The 17935-nt window shown below is 41.5% G+C and overlaps 1 protein-coding gene across 1 annotated transcript in view; it reads right to left on the minus strand.

Moving 5' to 3' along the window:
• Window positions 1-2625: 2625 nt before the first annotated feature.
• Window positions 2626-17935, minus strand: part of LOC138973580 (uncharacterized) — a 15516-nt gene continuing 206 nt past the window's right edge. The window contains exons 1-3 of the mRNA XM_070346291.1: window positions 17733-17935; window positions 10003-10161; window positions 2626-5273 (exon numbers count right to left, since the gene is read on the minus strand). The exon at window positions 17733-17935 is cut by the window's right edge and continues 206 nt beyond it. Of these exons, the coding sequence (XP_070202392.1) occupies window positions 4957-5273; window positions 10003-10161; window positions 17733-17799 (543 nt within the window). The 5' untranslated portion in view covers window positions 17800-17935 and the 3' untranslated portion in view covers window positions 2626-4956. The remainder of the gene's footprint in view (window positions 5274-10002; window positions 10162-17732) is intronic.

Here is a 17935-nt window from a genome sequence, read left to right on the forward strand (position 1 = left end):
TAACTTAACTGTTTCACCATTTGTTAGACCTACAAGCAACCATGCTTCAGTGTTTTTGAATCGTCTTGTCACAAACAACATGTCTGAGTTTGTCTTGCAAGTACAATCCACTTCAGGGTTGCATTTATACCCAATAAACTTAATCTTGCATACAGGTGGTGAGAAACCAGGACTACTCCCTTCGTAGACTTTTACAAAGTCAATCTGATGTTTCTTGTCCACACATGACATGTTGATTGTGAACATCATTGCGGTATTCATGTCGTTTTCGTTGCCTGTTGCAGACGTGCTTCTTATCTCGAAAGATGCACCTGAACCAAAGAAATAAGAGTAGGTTTAGAAAAGAAAGGCAGGGGAAAGCTAAGAGTCAGAGTTGGAAGCAAAGGAAAACGTCACGCTTTTTAGTTTTAGTATGTGTATGTTATGGCTGGGACTAAAACCAAAGTGGTTGGATAAAATCAGAAATCTGATCTCTAATAGACCAAAATAAGTATTGATTCTTATTTCACCAGGTTTAGAAAGGAGTTCCAGCTTTGCTCAGCTGTGTCCAACATGTTTCTGGATACATGAACCTAATTCTATTCAGCCATGTAATCTAGCAGTTGGGTAAGTTTGATGAAATTAAAATTCTGATAAGCATAAACCATCCCCTAACACATCATACCGGCTTGAATAAGCAGGTTGGTGACCTTTACGATGTAATGCTAAACTATCTTGAATTGTGAAATAATATTCATTCGCTAGCTGTACAGTTATTGACTCAAGAGGAAACTAGCAACAAGAAAATTCCAGAAAGAAGATCATGCCATGCCCCTGCTAACTGTGAACCGAAAAATGGAGTGCGCACTAGGTAGTTATGAATAATTGCATTTTGGACATGTATGTAAAGGATGAAACCTACACTTGTATATGTATTTTAACTGTACTATGTCTGCAAAACTATGATAACATTTTACCTTATGTACTTACAGTTTGAATCGCCACAGACGACTTCCAATGTCACGAAAACAGCAAAGATGGTAAAAATACGCATATGTAGAAACATTGTGCTTGTCAACAAGGAGTTTAAGGTTCACATACTTGGTCAACTGAGTCAGTAGGGATATTGACATGTGTAGTGATATATAACAGTTATCATTTTTCTGCACTTTCCTCTCACAAACAGTTGATTTATTTCCTTGTGTAGGGAATGTGTGCTATTAACCGGAAAATAATCGGTGGATGTAAAAACGTGAGTCAGTACATTATTGTACAATGCATACACTGAACAAGAAAACACACGAGAAGAAGAATAAATCCTTGGCACGTTTTTTTTTAAAGCCTGGTTTTTTGCTGTATTGTGCTTGAAATGGATTGTGTTCTATACTCCCCGTCATAACAAAAAGTCTAGGCACATGCGTTCATTAAATAATGATGGTAAGGGAACAGACGGCCTTTCGAGTCAGAACAAACGGCCTCATCGCAAAGGTCTGCATTCAAACGACTCTGCCTAGTGTTTGTTGTATTAATCCAGTGTTTATTATTTGGCATATAGTGAACAGAGATTGTTTTGTTTTGTTTGTTTGCTTAACGCCCAGCCGACCACGAAGGGCCATATCAGGGCGGTGCTGCTTTGACATATAACGTGCGCCACACACAAGACAGAAGTCGCAGCACAGGCTTTATGTCTCACCCAGTCACATTATTCTGACATCGGACCAACCAGCCCTAGCACTAACCCCATAATGCCAGACGTCAGGCGGAGCAGCCACTAGATTGCCAATTTTAAAGTATGACCCGGCCGGGGTTCGAACCCACGACCTCCCGATCACGGGGCGGATGCCTTACCACTAGGCCAACTGTGCCGGTAGTGAACAGAGAGATTAGGTTTCAGCAAACACATAAATATTAAGAATAATGATTTTAGGAACAAGAAAATAAAATAAACAACTTACCAGCTGTACATTGTATGTCCATTTACGAATAAAGGAATAACGCTGTGTATAAGAACACATTTTAGAGTAAATAATTACATGTGAACGAAGCATCAAGAACATTACTCAGCATGTGAACAAGAAAGCTAAGACGACTATTTTCATCTGATTGTTGTATATGCATGTGTGTCTTGCATGTGTCTTCTAAGCGAGTCTGTGGACAATGTGTCAGATACGTTTATTTGACTGTATCATAAATGTATGTCCTTCCACTTAAAGGACCGCTGGATCGAAGATCAGTGAATATAACGCTTTGTAGTGTCATAATTAAATGTTCCAATAACATACCTTTCTCAGTTGTTTTTTGAATTATTGGGATATTGGCAGTCTATTTCATTTTGGATGCATGCATATGTGTTTTCTTTTCTTCTTCAGATTCTTCATCGGAAGTTTTCCGTTCTTCATTCTGAAAGACTCAGATTCTAACTGTCGCTCATTTATTAACCTTAATTTGTATTCTACTCGGAAGCGCTTTAACGAATTGGACACACACACACACACACACACGCACACACACACACACACACACACACACACACACACACACACACACACACACACACACACACACACACACACACACACATCATACACGTATTATTCCAGATAAACAGATGCCAAATGTAAAGTTGGTTTATTCCAAAAAAAGTTAACTTCCAAATCGAAGTGCAGTGAACAGACCTGTATAAGTATTAATTTGAACAAAGAATTAAATGTAATTCAGATGAAGTATGCATTCAAAGGCATGTGTGTATGTGTGTGTGTGTGTGTGTGTGTGTGTGTGTGTGTGTGTGTGTGTGTGTGTGTCAGTGTGTGTGTGTGTCCAAAGTCACCAAAACAAGTTAATAAAAGTAAAACATAAAACGTTCTTGCATGCTGAGAGAGATCAATGTACAATCTTCTTCTTCTTCAGCGTTCCAGAATTGTCTGGTTACGTGTGAGCTCGTTTGCCCATTTGGGTTCCCCAAACTATACTCTGAGAGCATAGTCAGCTTCACTCCGCTTTCGTTGAGTAGGCATGCTGGGTATTTTCGTGTTTCCATAACCCACCGAACTCCGACATGGATTACAGGATCTTTTCTGCGCGCACTTGGTCTTGCGATTGCGTGTACACACGAAGGGGGTTAAGTCACTAACAGGTCTGCACATAAGTTGACCTGGGAGATCGGAAAAATCTCCCCTCTTAACCCACCAGGCGGCAGCGACCGGGATTCGAACTCACGACCTTTCGATTAGGAGGCCGACGTCTTACCACCACGCCATGCACTGCGCCCGTCGTACAATCCTGTGCACATGACTTCAATACCACAAACGCTTGCATAAAAAAACCAAGCATTTCAGAAACATTCTCGAGCATTTGATATCAAAATGAGGTTTGTTTTAAACAAAACAAAAGGATAAGGTACAAAATTGCAGCAACCATCGGAACTCCCCACTGTTTAACATGTCTATGTCCTAATAGTATGAAGGAGAGATCACACCCAAGGAACAAATTATGTGTGTATATACATTTATACATAAGCAGAGGAGGCATTTTGTTTTGAAAACATCCGACCTTTTAATTATTCATTCCTGAAACCGTGTCGTATCTGACGATGATAGAACAATTACGAACGTGCCTTAAGAACGTGCTTCAGCAAATAATACATACAGACTTTATTGTCAAAGGAAAGAGTGTGTAACCGGGCTGAAGTGTCTGAATCGAAACTGGGTGCCACCCAAATGGATGGAAACAAGCCACGGGGTCTGATTGGTTAAACGCACAACAAACTAATCTCAATTTCAATCAATCATCAACAGCAGCTGCGTACCACCAATTCGGATGGCACCCACATTCGCTTCGTGTACCTCAGCACTGGACGCGGCATGGGAACATGTACTAATCTGACAAAGAAAACGGCATTTGTGGTTATCTCCCATTCATGTGATTTCAATCAGATAGGATCATGCGAAAAGATTGTTGACGTTTTTCGTGTGTCTGCAAAATCAGACAGTAAATACAACATAAAAATGTTAAAAAAACCTGTAAGTAATGGGCAAAGATACAAATACAAACAACAAACATTATTTACATGAAATCGAATGCTAAGTTGTATGAACAAAAGGCAAACAAAACGATTTATAATATGAAGTGTATATTTTCAAGAGGTTGACTTATATAAAACAAATTGCCTGCAACATACAAACTGTCATGTAAGGCAACATAAGACCAGATAATTTGACCAAGCATATAATCTGTAAAGTTAGAGAAACTTTGCCTTGTATTTAAACAGAATTCAGGCCTATTATACAGCTGATTCTCTGATTGGTTAAATGCGAAGTCAACAAAAATATTAGCCATAACTTCGCTATCAGTGTACATTGCAAAACAAATATTTTGTAGCAAAGTGAATGGTATGAACAAAAGGTGAACAACACGATTCCCAATTTGACGTGTATGTTAACGAGGATGACATAAAACAAATTACCTGCAACATACACACTTTCACGTAAGGCAACATGAAACCAGATAATTTGATTACAAATACAATAAAATCAGTTCTGTACAATATGTAAGCTGTCATTGTGTATACACATTGCAATCGAAAAGGCAGACATTACAAATCTAGATGATTGATGTTCATGTAATTCAGGAATATGCCGGACCATTGTTTTTATTATTAGACCTTTGAGAACAATAATGCAGCTCTGCACTATCATCACCTAGCGAAAACAGGTTATCAAACGGTTTTAAACTGCTCTTAAGAGTGAAGCGGTCATCATCGCATCGTTTCTCATTTATGCTTTTTTTTAACTGGAAGACGACGAGTTTTTTCCATTTATTTTTAGCATACGTAAGTTTTTAGCATCTCTATTCAAATGTTCTTTTTAATCAGTTTATAACAATTGGATCACATCTGGGGTTTCCTCTCCGCAATAGCCAAATCTTATCTTAATTTATCTTAATAAATGAGTACAGCAAAACTATGAAGAAAGGTATTGTTTACATCCTGTTGGGCGTGTTTTCATACGGACGGTCATGCCTGGTTGCACTAGCTTTTGGGATCGAGTTTTTTGCGCGGGTTGGCATTTTCCCCGATTGCATTACAGCTTTCGCTGAACACAAAGCTTCTGGTTCAGCGGCAGTTGCAGTCGCTACCGGTACCTCTTCTGAGGCGACGGGGTGCAGGTAATCTTCAGGCAGGGAGCTGTCAGAAGAAGGACATGCGATGTGATGCAGGTAGTCATCTGACATGCTGCTGTCTGACACCGGGGATTGTGGGTATGAGTCAAGTGATGTTAGGGTCCTGCTTGAGTTGCCTGCAGCAGAATAATTGCATTCCACTCAAAAGCAATTCGTCAGTTTTGGTCCCATCTCATGGGGTCTACAAGGAATTATTGTTGTGCAGCAAACCTGCACTTAACATTAATGGAGTCGCTTAGTACAGTTGATGTGTCTCTTTCATTAAAATGGGATCATAACGTGTACGATCGCTTTTAACACCCATCGGCCACAGAAGAAAGGTATGTATAGGGCTGGTTTGTGAGGAGGTGAACACGGAAGTAAGAGACTATGATGAAATGTATATATTACAACTCCGTCCATCAATGGTATCGCGTGATATTTTGTCAAGACTGGGTAAATGAATATGATGACGTCACTCGAAGCTCTGCCGAGAGTGACGTCATTATATTACTTCACCGGGTCGAGACAAAATATAACGCTATACCATGGATGAATCGGAGCTGTAAAGTATATATATATGTATAGGTTACAACACGAGTGGTTTTTTATATGGCTTGTATTTCAGTCAAGACCCAGCGGATGAATATCATCGGGAGACACGAGCCTCTGGCGAGTGTCTCTCGATTGATATTCCCGCTGGGTCTTGACTGAAATACAAGCCATATAAAAAACCACGAGTGTTGTAATCTGTATATCCCATTCTACCATCAAACACAAAGTGTAGACTACTAGCGGCACTGTTGCGATCTGTGCAGGGTAAAACTGTTGCCAGCGAGACTTAGCCCTTTTGCAACCTTAAACTAAGTGACCGTCGCTGAAAAAATAAAACGAATGAGTGCATCGATAAGTACGCGGTAACACTACTTTCAGACCATTTAAAAGCTTTAAGTAAAGGTTCATAAGTTGCAAGAAAGTAATGAAGTCGAATAGAAATTAGTTTAGTTGAAGCGCACAATTCTTTTGTTTTGCGTTTCAGGTCGGCAGAACGGGCGAAACGGGTTTGGGACCCATTTGGCTTACTCGATTCAGAATTGATTCCACGTTGTTTTTCTCGAACGTGTGTAATTAGGCTTATTGACAGAGAAGCAAATCTTAGGGAACAAATATGTAGGTTTAGATTTAACCATTTGCTCCCTATTTGAAATGTATCTACGTGATAAACTGTTTTGCGAGTGTGTTTGCATGGATGAACTTAAACTGGTATGGGTGAGAGGAAAACGCGACCGACACGTCTGTCACCGCCGATTGATTGCATTTTGAAGGAATATGACTGGATTACGGAAAAATATGTGGACTTACTGCAGAGCCAGGCAAAATAGTAGACTTGCTCGCAAAACACGCGAAACAGCCGATGTTTGATAGCTGAAGGCGCACACCGGCAAAACACACGACCGACAGATTCTCAAAAGTCGTCTGCTAACGATGCAAGGGGAGGGTACTCGTGTTTTTGTTTTGGTTCGCTAGCATCTGGTTATCTTGTAAGTTGAATGTTCGTTTTTTTCGACCTGCATTGCTTTCATAATGAAAGAAACTTTTGCTTATTGCATCTCATACATCAGATCAGTTCTGAGATTCATTTTTGCGTGCAACTGATATGGTTTTCTGAGCCGTGCAATACGATTTTAGAACTTCATACAAATGTGTCACATTGTTCGGCGCGAGCGAGGTCAAAGGTCGGGAGGAAAGTAGTCCTTTGCCCAAATCGGAATCTGCACTATCATATATTTTTTGGAGTCCATGATGTATTTATTGAGCTATAAAAATACAACATATATACCCATACTGAAGTAACAGAGACAAAGAAGGGAGGTCATGGAATATATATCCCATGACCTCCCTTCTTTGTCTCTGTTACTTCAGTATGGGTATATATGTTGTATTTTTATAGCTCAATAAATACATCATGGACTCCAAAAAATATATGATAGTGCAGATTCCGATTTGGGCAAAGAACTACTTTCCTCCCGACCTTTGACCTCGCGCCGAACAATGTGACACATTTGTATGAAGTTCCAAAATCGTATCGCACGGCTTAGAAAACCATATCAGTTGCACGCAAACATGAATCTCGGAACTGATCTGATGTATGGGATGCAATAAACAAACGTTTCTTTCATTATGAAAGCAATGCAGGTCGAAAAAAACGAACATTCAGCTTACAAGATACACAGATGCTAGCGAACGATCGAACCTCTGTTTGCTATCCGTGTGTCGACAAGCATCGCTACCATAGGAATAATCCCAAAAAGAATATGCAACACAACAGAAAGAAAATGTGTTCCCTCAATACTGTTTCGAACGTTTTCTCCGTGTCCCTGTCTACTGCAGACCGGTTTACAAGAACAAAAACCAAAACAAAACAATGTCTCCCTTGCACCCGGACAGCACACAGATAAAAACTAGAGTTTAAGCTGGCGCAACCTTAATCCAATCAGAAATATGCTTAAAGGTAGATTGTAATACACTCTTAATTGCTTTGCTGCTAAAGAGTTCTATCCGCAGTTTTATTAACCCGTGCATAACACTAGTTTGAACAGTCGAACACCACTGATCATAATGCGAACCAAAACAAAAAAACGAGTACCCTCCCTTGCATCGTACCAGACGACTGGTTTATCTACCGAGACGCGTCCTTTGGCTTCGCTTCGTTATCACGTATTTGCGAGCAAGTCTACTCTTTTGCCTGGCTCTGCAGTAAGTCCACATTGGCGATGAAGGTATCTAAGAACTTAACATGTGTGTATTTTTCCGTAATCCAGTCATATTCTTTCAAAATGCAATCAATCGGCGGTGACAGACTTGGGTCCTGTTTTCCTCACACCCATACCAGTTTAGGTTCATGCAAACACACTCGCAAAACAGTTTATCACGTAGATACATTTCAAATAGGGAGCAAATGGTTAAATCTACATATGTGTTCCCTAAAATTTGCTTCTCTGTCAATAAGCCTAATTGTATAATAATACGTTTCGAAAAAAACAACGTGGAATCGATTCTGAATCGAGTAAGCCAAATGGGGGCCAAACCGGTTTCCCCGTTCCGCCGACCTGAAACGCAAAAGAATTGTGCGCTTCAACTAAATGGATTTCTATAAGACTTCATTACTTTCTTGCAACTTATGAACCTTTACTTAAAGCTTTTAAACGGTCTGAAAGTAGTGTTACCGCGTACTTATAGATGCACTCATTCGTTTTATTTTTTCAGCGACGGTCACTTAGTTTAAGGTTGCAAAAGGGCCAAGTCTCGCTGGCAACAATGTTTCACACTCCACAGATCGCAACAGTGCCGCTAGTAGGTCTACACTTTGTGTTTGATGGTAGAATGGGATATACAGATTACAACACTCGTGGTTTTTTATATGGCTTGTATTTCAGTCAAGACCCAGCGGGAATATCAATCGAGAGCCACTCGCCAGAGGCTCGTGTCTCCCGATGATATTCATCCGCTGGGTCTTGACTGAAATACAAGCCATATATAAAACCACTCGTGTTGTAACCTATACATATATATATATATATATGGTATGACCACAGTAAGGAGAATATGTCATGGGATGCGGAAACAAAGCATGGGAAGTTCACCATGAGCAGAATAACCAACGCAAGCCCAGAAGCTCCATAACTATATTCTGTGTCAGTCTGGGCAAGGCCAGTTTTGTCCAGTCCCAGAAAAGACAATCATGTATTCATTCACCCTGTCGAGACGAAATACCACGCGATTCCATGGGAATCAGATCTCATTTTTGTTTTGAAATGTCTCCACAACGTACAGATAATTTATAACGACATAATTGTCATCACAAGACAGGTACTACACATATTTTGTTTGTCGTCTGCTACAAATCTAGTCTTGTTGGCTGACACGGAGTAAAAAGAAGCTTCAATCGTACCTTCATCAACCGGAATAAATGCTCAATCCACTGTCATTTCGCATGTTTTGTTTTCTTTCACTTTTTCGTTAACATTGAAACGGCAACCCAAAAGAGTGTTTCAGCTGTTTCAACACACGGGTTTATAGCTACTACTTTCGTGTTGCTTGTTCCCCAGTCTAAGCGGAAGCGAAAAAAATTGTCGCGCATACTGTCATGAAATAATCAGTCTTGTGTCTCAGTCGTGTAGGTGCAGCGTTTGCTTCTGCAATCGTTGTGTTCGTGTTGATGACGGCTTCGTGAGACAAATCAGCGAATCTATCGTGTGGAAGAGATTTCTGTACAAAACACCGACAACAGGAGGCATTGATGCGTTTGCAGTTTTCTGAAGATTGAAATAAACTGCATGTGGTTAATTTCATCCGTTTAGTGCTTGTCGAAACGAGCCTTAAGGCTATTGAATAAAAGATGCCACGCATTGCTTGCCATCTGATCACAGATGAGGTCGCAGTTGTCTATGAATCGGCACGACCAGAGATAAATCTGCATCTCTGGTACGACCTTCCAGATTATCAACAGCGGGTTCATGGTCGGAATCAAGAGGTCAAATTTGCGTGGCTCCCAATCATTTCATAAAAGATTTCCCTTTTCTTGTTTCTGCGGCTGCGCAAGTTATTTTGCCTAGGTCATGGCCGAACTTTAGGCCTACGGAGCAATATCGCGGGATATTTTCATACTAGAATAACAGAGACAAAGAAGGGAAGGCATGCTGTATAAAGAGTTGCTTTGGATATTAAATACAATCATTCCTAATTTATCAGTGACTGAATCATCAACAAAAGCTTCAGTGTATCTTTTTGTCAATGCCTTTTTAAACATATTGCCGTTTGTAAAACACTTTTCAGAGAAATGGATTTACATGTCTACATGCATACTTAGATCAGTGTCGTCAGGAATCTCAGCATATTCGTGACCCTGTACGCTGATAAAGGAGTCACTGTCATCCTGTGCTGCATGGAACATCACGCCGTTACCTGCTGCTCGTCTCACGTTGTGAGGGGCGGGGGGAGGTGGGGGCAGTCTCCTTGTTCCGCCTAGGAAAGAAGGGAACACATGTCAATAGTGTCGATAGGTTTCAGGCCTGACAATGTTAATGATAAAGACATATTCTGCCCCTGCCTTCCTGCCAGTATAGACTCTCTCTCTCTCTCTCTCTCTCTCTCTCTCTCTCTCTCTCTGCTTTTCTGATCTGATGTGCGTGCCGGGACCGAGCAGTCGCACAAAATTTGCTCCGCAAAACTTGCTAATTTTTAGAGGAAGAAAGTTCTTAAGTGGATACATTTTTATACTGACTTGTGTGTGAGCACTAAAGGAACATGAAGGTGCCAGATCTGAGTGCCAGAATGGCATGTGGCGGATTTTATTGGACTTTTCTTTCCTACATGAGTCAAAGAAGCAAAAAGAGTGAAGAAAAGGCAGCCCAAAAACACTCACTGCACGTGCACTGGCCAGTGAGTAGCGTTCGGACCACGGTGCTGATGACATTGTTTATTGTTGTGGCAGTGTGTGACAGTACAGACTACAACTCACTCACTGTTTCCCCGTGCGTTGACAGTTTGCGGCGGTCGTGGCTCGAACTTGCAGTTATACTGAGCATGAAAAGAAACGCAACACAGTCGAGCAAAGAACATGCAAGATATAAGTTTTGCATCAGCCCACAACAAGCAAGCCTGCTTACACTTCCGCTGCTCACAATGAGTGCGTTTGTGTTCATTGCTGGATACTTGCTCTCCTGCGGCGATGTGGAGGCCAACCCTGGGCCAGCGAGGTCAGGAGAAGAGAGAAATACCTACCTCAGATACCTGGCCAACCACAACAACTACCCAGCTGTGTCGGGAGGGGCGGACCCGTACCCGTGGGTGGTGCCAGCATCAGTACCAGCATCTACGCCCTCGTACTACGGTGGTGTACAGCAACATAATCTCCACCAGCACAGTGCAGTGGAAGGGGGTCCGCTGGACCTAGCAACAATGCAGAGACTCTTTGACACACAGGAGAGAAAGTTTCAATCTCTGAACAGTGAACTGATGGCCAAAATGGACAGCTCGTTCAGTGACGTCAGAAAGCAGATTCAGTCCATACAGTCAAAAGCAGACGACTTAGAACAAAACTACTTCTCTATGCTGCAGGAAACACGGGCTACGCACGCTGCAGTTACAACCCTTGAAGAGAGACTTAATCAAACCGCTGCAGAACTAGACGACAAGATAGACAAGCTAGAAGCCTTTTCTAGACGTGACAATCTGAAGTTTTTCAACATAGCACAGTCCGCAGACGAAGACTACTATACGTGCGTCACCAAGGTGCTGAACGTTTTGAGAGATACTGTTCCAGAAAAACATTGGGACAGGACAGACATCGTGCGTGCACATCGCCTTGGAAACAAAAAGCACGACAGCAACCCAGCAAGGCCACAACCAATGATTGCAAGATTTGCAAGATGGTCCGACAAATTAGAAGTGCTCACAACAGGCAGAGAAGCGCTTAGAAGGAAGAACATCACTGTAGGAGCTGACCTCACTACCAGACAACAGAACATCATCCAGGAGCATCGTGATAGAGGGCTGAAAGCTTACTACAGGGGCAACAAACTCGTTGTAGATGGCCCACTACAACAGCGGCATTATAACCGGAGTTCATCCTTTGGGAGAGGGAGACGAAATCACCACGAGCAGCAGCACAGCTCACGAAACGACTACAACAGAGACAGCGAGGGCGGTCAGCAGTGGAGACAAACTACAGGTCAGCGCTCACATAGCAGATCCCGCAGGGACTCTTACAACCGCCACAACACAGCTGAGGACTACAACCCCAAGAACACGAACCAAGCATGGTATGACAGGAGATCCTACCAAGAGTCGGATGAACACACGAATCGCTATGATGCAGATGCAGTGCCGACACAGTACTCAACAGAGCAGCGCTATCAAAGAGTTTTACACTGGAAAATTATGCACAACATTTATCCGACCAACATTCTCCTGTGTAAAATGAAAGTAACGGAAACTAATAAATGTAATTACTGTTGTGATGTAACTGATTTCATTGAACACTTCTTTTTTGAATGCCCGGTTGTATACAAATTCTGGAAGTTTATTGAAGAATTTATTTTTCGTACTTTAGAAATTAAGATTGTTTTGAAAGTTAGTGATGTTTTATTTGGTATGCATTTTGTAATGGTGAAAAAGGCAACTATGTATAAATTGAACCACATTATCTTAATCGGAAAGATGTGCGTTAGTATATATAAAAAAACAAATTCGTTTTTACCGTTGGAAAGTATTTTTAATAGGCAGTTACAGATAAGAAGCATTTTTGTGTGAGTGTTCGAAGAACAAAACGTTAAAAAAAAGTTAGCTTGTTGTACTCGATAAGATGTATTTAATTCATTGTATGAGATATTGTTGATTGTTGTTATTTATTTGAATAAAATTGTAAAAAAAAAAAAAAAAAAAAAAAAAAAAAAAAAAAAAAGAAAGAGAAAAAAAAAAAAAAAAAAAAAAAATCAAAGCGGAACGTTTGGGGACTCCCACAGCCACCAGTACAATGCAGACCCTTACAACACCAACGACTGGAACCATGATTGGTATGACAGGAGCTCTTACCAAGATTGGGACGCCTACTTGCATCGCCAAGAGCCTGAGGCACGGAGGATCTCACAAAGCGCCCCCAACTCAAAGACTTACTCCGCAGCATCACGCGAGAATACACGGTACCCAGAGACAGGAAAGGCCGACCCACGAACTACAGCACCCCGAGACTACCAGATGGAAGACGAGACCACAGCTAGAAAAACATACAGCAGCCCAGACGAAGACAGTCAGCCAGGGAACGCGCCAGCTACCAGTAAAGCTACCGACGACACACACCAGGCAGCGGCCCAGCAGCAGGAGACCAAGGCCAACCCAGACGACGCTTCACCGCACAGCCTAGAGATGCCGGCTGGTGGGGGGCCTACTGAGGAGGTCAACGGGGATACAGTGGAAGCAGGAGATCCGTCCGGATCAGCAGCCCTGGTGGAGACTCGTGGAGACGAGTCTGACGACGTACAGGAGGGGAACCTGCGAGCTCTAGAGCTCTCCATACAAGGCTCCACAGACACCACTGCTCAAGCAACAGAGGTGTCACCCGCGACACAACACAATGCAGAGGGGAACGACGTCATCGCTGAGGTGTCTGACAAGCGCCCCCTCACTCGAGCACGAGCTCAGACTGTGAGGGAGGGAATGGACAAGCGCCAGATGACTCTTGCTGACTGTGGGGTCCACAGCACGCCGCCAGTACCCACGGTTACCAATAGGGTCACAGACGAAGGCGAAGGCGCTAGATAGGATCTCGGCCGGGCCCCTGCAAATCAACTCCATTCGACTAAAACCGTAAGTTTCTTGACGTATAATCTTGAAGGTCTAAAACGCCTCTATGATCCAGATATAGGTTCATATCTATCAACATTTGATTTTGTGCTACTCGTGGAAACTTTTTCAATAACTTTTCCGACTTTGATATTCCCGACTCATGAAGTATTTGTATCCCCAGGCATAAAACTGTCAGATAGTGTAACTGCACGCCTTTCAGGAGGAACTGCTCTGCTTGTCAGAAAAGAACTGTCCCGCTTTGTGACTAGAATAGAAACAGAATACGACAACATGATAATTCTAAAGTTGTCGAAGAGTCTCTTGGCCACAGACCAGGACGTGATCTTATTGGGTGTGTACGTGCCCCCAATCAATTCTGTGTATTACAGAGAAACGGACATTTCGAATGGCATAGCTGTCATTGAACATTGCATGATGGATATTATACAAGACTGTGGTGATCTCCCTTTTATATTAATTGGTGATTTAAATGCCAGAACAAGTTCGAGAAATGCGGTGCACAAAACACTTCTCGATGAGAATCTCGACATTTTTTCGATACACGAAGATTACTTAGAAAAAGACTGTGTGAAACGGAACTCAAAAGACAAAGAACTGAACGAATATGGCAAATGTTTACTCAGTGTCTGCGAACAGTTCGATCTGAAAATTTTGAACGGTGGTCAGGGTGACGAGCGTGGGAATTTCACATATATATCCACCTCGGGTTGTAGTGTGATTGACTATATTATTGTCTCCAGACTCCTCCTTGATTTGCACATCAGAGTGCACGTAGCGGAAAAAATTGAGTCAAAACATATGCCTGTCGAGTGCTACATTCAAATACAAAGTGAAATGCATGAGTTGGATAGAAAACAACCAAGGACGTATAGAATTGAGAAACTCGTTTGGTGCCCAGATAGAAGGGAAGAATTTATGTCATGTGTAATTTCTGAAGAGGTAAAACACTGCTTTATTGAAGCAGAAAGCAAAGTAGACATGGATGTAAATGCCTCGATTAGAAAGTTTACAGAAGGACTGCTTATAGCTGGCGAATGCATGAAAGAAAGTATAACAATAGGAAAAGAACGTAAACAGGCATGGTTTGATTTTGAATGCAAAGAGAAGAGGCAAGCTGTAAGACATGACTTACGAAATGTCCACAACGGTAATCTAGACAAACTTGTGTACACACAAAGCAGAAATGAGTACAACGAACTTAACAGATGCAAAAAAGTTGCCCACAGACAAGCAACAATTGAACTGTTGCAAAAAAGTGGCAAAGATCCTAAAACATTCTGGAGAACCATAAGGTCTTTATCAAGAAAAACAACTAATGCTAACACAATAGAAACTGAACAATGGTATGAACACTTTTACAATGTATTCAACACATTCACAGAAACGGACGCAAACAATCCCACTGTTGATGAAGCACAAGAGGTAGCAGATGAAAATGAACTGGAGAGTACCCAGATGCTGGAATATGACATAACAGAAACAGAGGTTTACGAAGCCATACGGGCATTGAAAAATGGTAAAGCTGCAGGGCCAGATGGTGTTATTAGTGAGCTTTTCAAAAATTCAGCTTTTCATGTTGTACCATTCCTAGTCCGGTTCTTCAACAAACTGTTTACATCAGGTTCATATCCTGAAGACTGGTCTGAATCCATCATTCACCCCCTTCATAAAAAAGGGGATATTAACAATCCAGACAATTATAGAGGCATATCATTACTTAATATTTGCAGCAAACTATACAGCTTTATCATAAACAAAAGACTAACAAGTTGGGTAGAATCCAACAACCTATTAAATGAAAGTCAAGCTGGCTTTCGTAAAAAGTACAGTACGACCGATCATATTTTTACTCTATTTGCTATGGTACAAAGACAGTTACTGTCACACAAAAAAACTATACGTTGCTTTTATTGACTTCAAGAAGGCCTTCGACTCAGTAGACCGTACAAAGCTGTGGAAGGTGTTGCAAAGCAAAGGAATAAAAGGTAAAATGTACCAAGCCATACTTAGTATGTACAACGTTGTTAAAGCAAAAGTTAGGGCAGGAGCCGAGGTCACTGACCTTTTCATGTGCCCGAGAGGCCTGAAGCAGGGAGAAATAAATAGTCCAATTTTGTTCTCACTTTTCATTAACGAATTGGCGGACGAAATTAAGCGAAAAGGACGACACGGTATACAACTTATCCCAGATTTTATTGAGATATTGATTCTCATGTTCGCAGATGACGTTATTTTGATTTCCGACACTGTGTGTGGGTTACAGAACCAGATAAACGTGCTATATCAAACTGCTTGTAATCTTGGCTTGACTGTTAATTTAGAAAAATCTAACATAGTTATCTTCAGAAATGGAGGCCACATTGCAGCTATTGAAAAATGGATGTATGGCAATAACGTAATGGAAACTGTGAACATGTATAAATACTTAGGAATTTACTTTTCTACAAGGTTGACATTTTCTCACACGCTGAACGATTTAGCGCTGCGTGCAAGAAAGGGTGTGATTGGTATTTTTAAGGTACTGTGGACTCTAGGGGAAAGATCACCAAACATATTCTATAAACTATTCGACTCCCAGATCCAGCCCATGCTCAATTATGCGGCAGAAGTCTGGGGCCTTGATGCAGACCATTCACCTATTGAAAAGGTGCATCTGTTTGCCCTTAAGAGGTTTCTGAACACAAGCATGAAAACACCAAACACACTTGTGTATGGAGAAACTGGCAGACACCCGTTATTTGTCAACACGTTTGTTAAGTCCATACGATTTTGGTTGCGCATCCTGAAAATGCCTAGTCATCGATTGCCACAGAAAGCCTATAAAATGCTGCTTTATTTACACGAACAAAATAAAAGAACATGGGCGTCATCAGTTTGCTATGTGCTATACACATACGGCTTTGACCAAGTTTGGATTCAACAAGGCGTTGGAAATGAAAATGCGTTCATAACGGAATTCAAGAACAGACTAGTCACATTATACAAGCAAGAGTGGATAGAAACCGTACAAAGTAAAGAACAATTCCTTTTCTATAGCACTTTCAAGTCAGCCTTATCTATGTCTTCATACTTAAATGACCTGAAGCACGTCAAAGCAAGAAACTGCCTGATTAGGTTAAGACTTGGTGTCTCGCCACTCAAAGTGCACCGATTACGACACATTCGGTCGTCAACAGCTGTAGATTACTTGTGTCCATTCTGCGCAAACGAGACCGAAGATGAAATTCATTTTGTTTTGAAATGTCCAAAATATGCTGATATTCGTGAGTACTACATACCTGCAAAATATTACAACCGTCCATCAAGCTTTAAACTGGCGCTACTTCTAGCGACACCAAACAGATCAATACTACTTAGACTTGCAACCTTCATCATGAACGCGTTTAAAATACGCAGTGAGTGGGTACAGTGAATATGAGATATTGCACGATCTTGTTTTATGTGTATGCTATTTTTGTTGTTTTTGTCGATTGCTTAAAAAAATAGTAATAATGTTTTGTTTTTTGAAAACGTTAATCAAAATGTGATGCTATGTATCAGGGATGCAACGATTATGCATATAACTGCTTGCAGATTTGCGTGTGAAAGGGCATGCGAAGGGATAGATGGAGGGATGAATAGATGGATGACGGATGAATGGTTGGACAGAGGGACATGAGATGGATAGAAGGATGGATGGATGGATGGTTGGCTGGATGGATGGATGGATGGATGGACGGAAGGATGACAGAGAGACATGAGTGAAGTGCGACAGAGACTGGAATTTGTGCTGATGCATTACTGTCCTTTTTCAAACGTTTTGCTGTTGTAAATGCCTGTTTCCACTGTCGCCATGTCGACTGTCATTACGATGATGATGATTTTTATTATGATTAATATTACTATGATTATTTTGCATGAAGCATGAATGTTGAAACTTTGTACACCCCGAATTGAAATGGGCCCAAGGCCTAATCAATAAACAATCCAGACTCCAGACTCCAGACTCCAGACAGACTCTCTTTCTCTCTCTCACACACACACACTCACACACACACACACACACACACACACACACACACACACACACACACACACACACACACACACACACACTATCACTCCCGTTAGTCTAGGCTGAAGAGACCATAACAAAATAGTAACCAACCAATCAACCGTTCGTTTCGTATCAGCTAGTCTACTGCAATACTATCAGTACTGTCTGCACATTTAGAAAAGCTCTTGCATACCTCGTTTTAGGTAAAGACGTACAACGCAGATTCCAAGTAGACAAACAACCAGCAGGACAAATCCCATGGCACCACCCAGTATGAAGAATCCAATCTGAGTGTTTGAGGGAGGAGTTGAAGTGGACGATACGGTAGGGTACACTATTTCACTTATGGAAGATGACGTTGTACCTTTATGTGGTGAATCAAATGATCAGGTCCGT

Source organism: Littorina saxatilis, linkage group LG8 (assembly GCF_037325665.1).
Source record: "Littorina saxatilis isolate snail1 linkage group LG8, US_GU_Lsax_2.0, whole genome shotgun sequence".
Classification (NCBI taxonomy): domain Eukaryota; kingdom Metazoa; phylum Mollusca; class Gastropoda; order Littorinimorpha; family Littorinidae; genus Littorina; species Littorina saxatilis.